This window comes from Coregonus clupeaformis, chromosome 20 (assembly GCF_020615455.1).
Source record: "Coregonus clupeaformis isolate EN_2021a chromosome 20, ASM2061545v1, whole genome shotgun sequence".
NCBI lineage: Eukaryota > Metazoa > Chordata > Actinopteri > Salmoniformes > Salmonidae > Coregonus > Coregonus clupeaformis.
The window spans coordinates 26220322-26230338 of NC_059211.1; the positions used below are offsets into that span (position 1 = coordinate 26220322).

The window sequence follows — 10017 nt, forward strand, 5'->3', positions numbered from 1 at the left end:
TGGAAAAGCGCCCATGACCTTTTGGAGTACATTACAGGTGACATCTGGACGTTGAAAGCTAAGGTAGAGTGGTACTAAAATAAGTTAATCATTTGCCCTAAGGGGAGGGACTGTATATGCTATGTAACATGATTATGCAGTTGTGTGTATAAAAGGGAGCTCTAAGCTAAAGGAAGACAGTTGTGGCTCCATGGACCAAACTCGGCTTTGTATGCAATAAAGTCTAAATTCTTGAATTCACAAGCTCCGGTGTCTTGGAAGATATTTTTGAGTTGATTGTCTCTTAGTCAAATATTTCCACGACACCGGCCACCAGCCTACCCGTGTAATCCTATGTACTCTAATGTTCTCTCTCTCTCTCTCTCTCTCTCTCTCTCTCTCTCTCTCTCTCTCTCTCTCTCTCTCTCTCTCTCTCTCTCTCTGAGAGCTGCCGGCCACCAGCCTACCCGTGTACTATTTTCTTTGTTAATTTTCTTTAGAATTAAAGGGATTTTTGAACACCACAGAGTTTATTTTGACAGCAAGGGAGGACAGGAGCCGGCAGTGTGGATACTGTGATCGGGGATATACCAAAAGTACCGTGCAGCAGTTCAGTCACTGACCTCTCTACTTTCCCCTTTTCAAAGAACTTCAATGTGTGAAAACATTCTAAAAGTATCTTCTGAATTATTTAAATGTGAGAGTGTTGGTCTTATTTTACAGTTGCTTTAGCCAAGGGAGTATAGCACATGCATCAGTATACCAATAAATTAATATGACACATGAAAGTGTTTTTTTAAGTTAAAGGAAATTTGCGGTTAGCAAAATAAAAATAAAATATTTACAACAATTGTGCAGACAATAATATGGGAATACAAACTGGAGATTATACAACATGTTACATTGTATAGACATATCTCGTTTATTGCTTTCAAAACACAATATTTTGCAATCCTTTGAAAAATGCTGAGCAAATGTATAAAACTAACTAACAAATATATAACACTTCAAAATAGATTTGGGTATAAATATTCCACTAGTTACACATTTTACACTAACCAGTGTTGTTATAGAAAATGCACTTCTGGACATGATAAGCAAAATAAATATATTGGGACACCTACAGTAAAGTGCTACCAAAATATTTTTAACACTTACATTCCACTGTTTTAGATATAGCATAGACACCTCTATTTCTTACTAGCTAACGATTATTACCAAGAGTTCTTCAAGCCCTCAGCAATGACTCCACTGAGAACGGTAATGGCTGCCTCACCACTGTGGGTTTCACTAAGTTGATCTGAGGTCTGTCATGATGCCTAGTCCCCCCTGCTGACCAGTCCTTGGGTGGGAGGAGGTGAGGTTCTGGGAACCTGCTGTGCCTGTAGGGTTGTTCCTCTCTCTGAAACACATGCTTAGGCTCAGAGGGAGAGTCAGAGTGTGTGAGGGCTGTTTTTGGCATGCCAAACTTTGGAGCTGTTGGAGCCGTTGGATCATCTTTTAGCCTTTTTGGCGTGGCCTTATCCCTGTCCAGATCAGCTGAGCCTTCAGAATAACTACTCCCGCTCTGTTGGAGTTGTAGTGAGGGCTGGAGTAACGGCTCTTGACAGCTCTCCTTCTTCCCAGAACACTCCCAGCTCTCCAGTGCTCTCTCCCTGGCTCGCTCCATGTGTTCCAGAATTACGGAGTTAGAGTTACACTGTGACATGAACTGACCGTAACCATAACCGCTCTCTGCTGTAGATCGGACCTTGAGCTCTTCGTGGTAGCAGTGGAAGTCACACTCATACAACACAGGGCCCGGTTTGTATTTGTACACAGGCATGTAGGTGGCCGCCCCGGGGTCCTTCAGTGGGCAGCAGTGGTGGGAGGAGGAGGGCAGCCCTGCCAGGGCAGGGTGGTGAAGCAGGGTGAGACCTGATAGGTCCTCCAGCTCTCTCTGTCTCAGCTCCCTCTCCAGCATTACACTCTCCAGCTCCTTATCAGCAAATGCCCTCCTCTTCCTCATCCGGGCACTGACCGAGGAGAAGTGACCTCGATTGGACCAGGGTCCGTCCTCATTCACTGGGGGTTTGTAGCCTATAGGGAAATAAACAAGACTGATGTCATTTACCTGTCTAATGATTAATTAAACACTCTTAGAAAAAGGTTCCAAAAAGGTTATGTGGCTGTCCCCATAGCATAGGATAACCTGTTTTGGTTAATGTAGAACCCTTTTTGGTTCCAGGTAGAACTCTTTTGGGTTCCATGTAGAACCCTCTGTGGAAAGGGTTCTACATGGAACCCAAAAGGGTTCTACCTCAATCAATCAATCAATCAAATGTATTTATAAAGCCCCTTTTACATAAGCAGATGTCACAAAGTGTTATACAGAAACCCAACCTAGAACCAAAAGGGTTCTACCTGGAACCAAAAGGGGTTCTTCAAAGGGTTATCCTATGGGGACAGCCGAAGAACCCTTTTTGGTTCTAGATAGCACCTTTTTTTCTCAGAGTGTACCTCAGAACACATTCTGTTTTAATATAATATAATTTACTAAGTTTATTTAGGTAAATGAAGTCGAAATTCATAAAGGCAAAGTAGGTGCTCTAAACACTGCTGTGATTACATGGCCTAGTGTGTGTACACGTTCATGTGCATACTCAGGGGAAAGTAGAAGAAACATGACCTCAAAACAATGTTGTCCCTCCCAACCGCTCGCTGGTAAACACAATGTGTAATTCCTTACCCTCTCATTTTCATAATTTGTATTACCCCAGGTGTGTCACTGATACATACTCTCTGAGATACTCTTAAAGTATATACAGTGGGGGAAAAAAGTATTTAGTCAGCCACCAATTGTGCAAGTTCTCCCACTTAAAAAGATGAGAGAGGCCTGTAATTTTCATCATAGGTACACGTCAACTATAACAGACAAAATGAGGGAAAAAAATCCAGAAAATCACATTGTAGGATTTTTTATGAATTTATTCGCAAATTATGGTGGAAAATAAGTATTTGGTCAATAACAAAAGTTTCTCAATACGTTGTTATATACCCTTTGTTGGCAATGACACAGGTCAAACGTTTTCTGTAAGTCTTCACAAGGTTTTCACACACTGTTGCTGGTATTTTGGCCCATTCCTCCATGCAGATCTCCTCTAGAGCAGTGATGTTTTGGGGCTGTCGCTGGGCAACACGGACTTTCAACTCCCTCCAAAGATTTTCTATGGGGTTGAGATCTGGAGACTGGCTAGGCCACTCCAGGACCTTGAAATGCTTCTTACGAAGCCACTCCTTCGTTGCCCGGGCGGTGTGTTTGGGATCATTGTCATGCTGAAAGACCCAGCCACGTTTCATCTTCAATGCCCTTGCTGATGGAAGGAGGTTTTCACTCAAAATCTCACGATACATGGCCCCATTCATTCTTTCCTTTACACGGATCAGTCGGTCCCTTTGCAGAAAAACAGCCCCAAAGCATGATGTTTCCACCCCCATGCTTCGCTTCACAGTAGGTATGGTGTTCTTTGGATGCAACTCATCATTCTTTGTCCTCCAAACACGACGAGTTGAGTTTTTACCAAAAAGTTATATTTTGGTTTCATCTGACCATATGACATTCTCCCAATCCTCTTCTGGATCATCCAAATGCACTCTAGCAAACTTCAGACGGGCCTGGACATGTACTAGCTTAAGCAGGGGGACACGTCTTGCACTGCAGGATTTGAGTCCCGGGCGGCGTAGTGTGTTACTGATGGTAGGCTTTGTTACTTTGGTCCCAGCTCTCTGCAGGTCATTCACTAGGTCCCCCTGTGTGGTTCTTGTGATCATTTTGACCCCACGGGGTGAGATCTTGCGTGGAGCCCCAGATCGAGGGAGATTATCAGTGGTCTTGTATGTCTTCCATTTCCTAATAATTGCTCCCACAGATGATTTCTTCAAACCAAGCTGCTTACCTATTGCAGATTCAGTCTTCCCAGCCTGGTGCAGGTCTACAATTTTGTTTCTGGTGTCCTTTGACAGCTCTTTGGTCTTGGCCATAGTGGAGTTTGGAGTGTGACTGTTTGAGGTTGTGGACAGGTGTCTTTTATACTGATAACAAGTTCAAACAGGTGCCATTAATACAGGTAACGAGTGTAGGACAGAGGAGCCTCTTAAAGAAGAAGTTACAGGTCTGTGAGAGCCAGAAATCTTTCTTGTTTGTAGGTGACCAAATACTTATTTCCCACCATAATTTGCAAATAAATTCATTAAAAATCCTACAATGTGATTTTCTGGAAAAAAAATTCTCAATTTGTCTGTCATAGTTGACGTGTGCCTATGATGAAAATTACAGGCCTCTCTCATCTTTTTAAGTGGGAGAACTTGCACAATTGGTGGCTGACTAAATACTTTTTTTCCCCACTGTAGGTGCTCTGGTGTATCACTCATACCCTCTAAGATGCTCTTAGCTAGAATTCTAGGTGATACATACCCGCTAAGATATTCTTAGCTAGAATTCTAGGTGATACATACCCTCTAAGATACTCTTGGCTAAGATGCTAGGTGCTCTGGTGTAGCGTTGATACACTGTGCGATGTAATGGTGCGGCTGCTCCTCTGACCCCTTTTTTCCCCTGCAGAGGAACGGGGGGAGAGATAACATACATTTAAATATATTTACATATGCATTAACCCCACGCTGTAAAAGAATGTCTAGTTATTTCAACTAATTATTATGAATTAACTGGTTCCACAGCGTTTTTTCGTTTACTCAACTTGTCGATCAAAGTGTTACCTACAATTTTATTAGTTGGCCCAAACTTATCACCAACTTGTCTCTTAAAATTCTTATTTGGGCATCTTCACTAAAAAAGGCTGTGGAACAAGTTACACACATGGTGCTTTTGACATACAATGTTTTCAACTGACATATCTGACACACGTTGACATAAAGTGGCTTGCGAAAGTATTCACCCCCCTTGGCATTTTTCCTTTTTTGTTGCCTTACAACCTGGAATTAAGATGGATTTTTTGGGGGGGTTGTATCATTTGATTTACACAACATGCCTACCACTTTGAAGATGCAAAATATTTTTTCTTGTGAAACAAACAAGAAATAAGACAAAAAAACAGAAAACTTGAGCGTGCAGAACTATTCACCCCCCCAAAGTCAATACTTTGTAGAGCCACCTTTTGCAGCAATTACAGCTGTATGTCTCTTGGGGTATGTCTCTATAAACTTAGCCTTTTTAGTTAAGATGCCCACATCATTATTTCTAGTTGAAAGAACATACAGTGGGGAGAACAAGTATTTGATACACTGCCGATTTTGCAGGTTTTCCTACTTACAAAGCATGTAGAGGTCTGTAATTTTTATCATAGGTACACTTCAACTGTGAGAGACGGAATCTAAAACAAAAATCCAGAAAATCACATTGTATGATTTTTAAGTAATTCATTTGCATTTTATTGCATGACATAAGTATTTGATACATCAGAAAAGCAGAACTTAATATTTGGTACAGAAACCATTGTTTGCAATTACAGAGATCATACGTTTCCTGTAGGTCTTGACCAGGTTTGCACACACTGCAGCAGGGATTTTGGCCCACTCCTCCATACAGACCTTCTCCATATCCTTCAGGTTTTGGGGCTGTCGCTGGGCAATATGGACTTTCAGCTCCCTCCAAAGATTTTCTATTGGGTTCAGGTCTGGAGACTGGCTAGGCCACTCCAGGACCTTGAGATGCTTCTTACGGAGCCACTCCTTAGTTGCCCTGGCTGTGTGTTTCGGGTCGTTGTCATGCTGGAAGACCCAGCCACGACCCATCTTCAATGCTCTTACTGAGGGAAGGAGGTTGTTGGCCAAGATCTCGCGATACATGGCCCCATCCATCCTCCCCTCAATACGGTGCAGTCGTCCTGTCCCCTTTGCAGAAAAGCATCCCCAAAGAATTATGTTTCCACCTCCATGCTTCACGGTTGGGATGGTGTTCTTGGGGTTGTACTCATCCTTCTTCTTCCTCCAAACACGGCGAGTGGAGTTTAGACCAAAAGCTCTATTTCTGTCTCATCAGACCACATGACCTTCTCCCATTCCTCCTCTGGATCATCCAGATGGTCATTGGCAAACTTCAGACGGGCCTGGACATGCGCTGGCTTGAGCAGGGGGACCTTGCGTGCGCTGCAGGATTTTAATCCATGACGGCGTAGTGTGTTACTAATGGTTTTCTTTGAGACTGTGGTCCCAGCTCTCTTCAGGTCATTGACCAGGTCCTGCCGTGTAGTTCTAGGCTGATCCCTCACCTTCCTCATGATCATTGATGCCCCACGAGGTGAGATCTTGCATGGAGGCCCAGACCGAGGGTGATTGACCGTCATCTTGAACTTCTTCCATTTTCTAATAATTGCGCCAACAGTTGTTGCCTTCTCACCAAGCTGCTTGCCTATTGTCCTGTAGCCCATCCCAGCTTTGTGCAGGTCTACAATTTTATCCCTGATGTCCTTACACAGCTCTCTGGTCTTGGCCATTGTGGAGAGGTTGGAGTCTGTTTGATTGAGTGTGTGGACAGGTGTCTTTTATACAGGTAACGAGTTCAAACAGGTGCAGTTAATACAGGTAATGAGTGGAGAACAGGAGGGCTTCTTAAAGAAAAACTAACAGGTCTGTGAGAGCCGGAATTCTTACTGGTTGGTAGGTGATAAAATACTTATGTCATGCAATAAAATGCAAATTAATTACTTAAAAATCATACAATGTGATTTTCTGGATTTTTGTTTTAGATTCCGTCTCTCACAGTTGAAGTGTACCTATGATAAAAATTACAGACCTCTACATGCTTTGTAAGTAGGAAAACCTGCAAAATCGGCAGTGTATCAGATACTTGTTCTCCCCACTGTATGAGACAAGTTGAACAAACAGATCATTTTAAGTTTACTGAATTTTTGCCCAATTTTTCTCAATATTGGAGCTAAGTTTGGGCCACTAAAAATTGTACGTTTGGGTAACACTTTGACCAAAAAGTTGAGTAAACTAAAAAAGTATGTTACTTAATAATAATTAGTTGAAACAACAAAAAAGTGCATGGGGAAATTATAAAGGAATAAGTTATTACATTAAACCAGGTACGTAAGTATAGTCATAGATTCTGTAATGTATTGTAGGCTACTGCATGGAGTTGCTAGTTTGTTACAGAATAATTACATGTTAGTTTCCTTGGTGTAAGGCCTATAATTCCTATGATAAGACACTTGTGAGTGTAAACGAATTAGTTTTATGAGTGGAATAACTGAATCTATACTGAACAAAAATGTAAACGCAACATGTAAAGTGTTGGTCCCATGTTTCTTGAGCTGAAATGTAAGATCCCAGAAATTTTCCATACACACAAAAAGCTTGTTTCTCTCAAATTGTGTGCACAAATTTGTTTACATCCCTGTTAGTGAGCATTTCTTCTTTGCCAGTATAATCCATCCACCTGACAGGTGTGGCATATCAAGAAGCTGATTAAACAGCATGATCATTACACAGGTGCACCTTGTGCTAGGGACAATAAAAGGCCACTCTAAAATGTGCAGTTTTGTCAGACAACACAATGCCACAGATGTCTCAAGATTTGAGGGAGCGTGCAATTGGCATGCTGACTGCAGGAATGTCCACCAGAGCTGTTGCCAGAGAATTAAATATTCATTTCTCTACCATAAGCCGCCTCCAACATCATTTTAGAGAATTTGGCAGTACTGAGACCAGCCACCCAGACAGTATCGTCTGAGACCAGCCACCCAGACAGTATCGTCTGAGACCAGCCACCCAGACAGTATCGTCTGAGACCAGCCACCCAGACAGTATCGTCTGAGACCAGCCACCCAGACAGTATCGTCTGAGACCAGCCACCCAGACAGTATCGTCTGAGACCAGCCACCCAGACAGTATCGTCTGAGACCAGCCACCCAGACAGTATCGTCTGAGACCAGCCACCCAGACAGTATCGTCTGAGACCAGCCACCCAGACAGTATCGTCTGAGACCAGCCACCCAGACAGTATCGTCTGAGACCAGCCACCCAGACAGTATCGTCTGAGACCAGCCACCCAGACAGTATCGTCTGAGACCAGCCACCCAGACAGTATCGTCTGAGACCAGCCACCCAGACAGTATCGTCTGAGACCAGCCACCCAGACAGTATCGTCTGAGACCAGCCACCCAGACAGTATCGGTCTGAGACCAGCCACCCAGACAGTATCGTCTGAGACCAGCCACCCAGACAGTATCGTCTGAGACCAGCCACCCAGACAGTATCGTCTGAGACCAGCCACCCAGACAGTATCGTCTGAGACCAGCCACCCAGACATGTTGCATTTATATTTTTGTTCAGTATAAATAAAACAAATAGAACAGGAAAACATAACCTATGCTATCCAGAAATGTAAAGCAAAAACAGCCTATGTTTTTGTTTTCATTATCACAAAAGTTAAAGAGCAATGCATATGAATCTGCTTAGTCACACACTATCTAAGAGAATATATCAATCATAGGCTTTTTTTTTGTTTTTTACATAGAATAGGACAATTAATTGTTCTCCTGTTTAATTTTTCACAATTATCTACCAAAGCTAATGTAGACAAAAAGGAACAAGTGCATGATGTACAGGGGTTAGTCATCATTTCTGACCTGTATTAATCTGTAATTACATCATCATGGACCTACACAAATTACAAAACATTTGAATACAGCATTTAGGCCTACATGATATGATAATTATCTTTCTTAAATTCTATCCTGCCATTAAAAGTCGGATGGCCCTGACGCTCACCTCTGTCGCCTGTTGTCTCCGCAGGGCGACTTGCGCAGCCATCACCCGCTGCCGCTCCACTACGAGCACACAGTTCGCGCACTGGCAGTCACGCCAGCGACAGAAGCGCTTGTGGCCTTTGAGACAAGACACAACGCCGTGGTTCCGACAGCGGGCGCATTTGGGGCTGCGGAGCATCTTGCGCGGCGTCTGTGGCGGAGGCTGCTCCGTGGCCACCTTCGCTCCTTTCTCTGCTCCGCCGTGCCGCCCCTCGGGCAGGCATCCGTCGAGACTTTCCACATCAATCTCCTCATCGAATTCGAGTTTCAGCGCATTAAGCTTGGTCGTCTCTAGCTGTAGGCCTCTTTCCAATTGAGTGGACATCTATGAGAAATTCCTTCCACGCTGTTGCAGTGCTTTATTCCCCACTTTAAAAGTTGTTAAGTTGTTGAAGCGCACCGTTCCGTTTGGCTGAACAGAACAGTAACTCTGTGAGCAGGGAGACGAGACTTTTGAAACCACCAGACTTGAAATGTTAAGCTCCCAGCTGTTCTCTGACATTCGACAGAGTTTTTTTCCGAGAACGGAGGCGAGGCACACACTGTTACGCTCCTGGCTGGTGAGATGAGACACAGTGTGGTAGGTAGGATATGTTCGCTCACAGCACAGCCTGTAGCCTGCCTACCTGCCTTACACACCTTCAGACACCACACCACACCACATTTTTATTGGACGTCCCAACTGTGCGAATCTCTAGACATCTTCAACGTCATCAGTTTGAAATGTAATGCAGGTTAACCCCTCCTGTTCACATTTGGAACGTTACCACAGCGCGCGCACTTGTCAGTAACTTGTCACTCATATCAGTACATTTAGGTAGTTTATTTCCCTAATGAGTTGTTAATTTCTGAACAATTCTGTGACTCATTATGAGTAAATTTTCGGCCCAAACCGTCCAAAACAAATATGGAATGTAATTTTCATAACTACACCCCTTTTTCTAATTGATGTGACACAGACACACCATGTAAATAGTCAAATTAAGTGTAAATGAAACACAGCGTAATGAATTAGGCCTGCTCTTGACATAGGTGAGGAGGACGGTACAACTATTTTCACACCAAGGTGAGTTTAGACATGATATAGAAACGAGGCACAATGTGGTTTCTTTACACATTGCACGGCACATGCCTCAGGGAGCAGAGCTAGAGCAGAGTTATATTTGGAGAGCATGGCGTCACCACAGACAGAGCTGAGGGAAAAGTTAAACGAATTATATTTTCCCAT

The 10017-nt window shown here is 43.3% G+C and overlaps 1 protein-coding gene across 1 annotated transcript; it reads right to left on the reverse strand.

Moving 5' to 3' along the window:
• Window positions 1–619: 619 nt before the first annotated feature.
• Window positions 620–9405, reverse strand: LOC121532843. Its single transcript, XM_041838635.2, has 3 exons — window positions 8752–9405; window positions 4474–4573; window positions 620–2058 (listed from the first exon to the last, which is right to left on the reverse strand). The coding sequence occupies exons 1-3, from the start codon at window positions 9112–9114 to the stop codon at window positions 1208–1210; spliced, it is 1314 nt and encodes a 437-aa protein (XP_041694569.1). The 5' UTR covers window positions 9115–9405; the 3' UTR covers window positions 620–1207.
• Window positions 9406–10017: the final 612 nt, after the last annotated feature.

What these genes read in the sequence shown, in the direction of transcription:
- LOC121532843 (XM_041838635.2), bottom strand. Translation starts at nt 9,114, where the DNA reads ATGTCCACTCAATTGGAAAGAGGCCTACAGCTAGAGACGACCAAGCTT. An exon ending in GGAGACAACAGGCGACAGAG is followed by an intron (nt 4,574 to 8,751) that starts GTGAGCGTCAGG and finishes GTTCCTCTGCAG; the next exon opens with GGGAAAAAAGGGGTCAGAGG. An exon ending in AGCCAAGAGTATCTTAGAGG is followed by an intron (nt 2,059 to 4,473) that starts GTATGTATCACC and finishes ATTTCCCTATAG; the next exon opens with GCTACAAACCCCCAGTGAAT.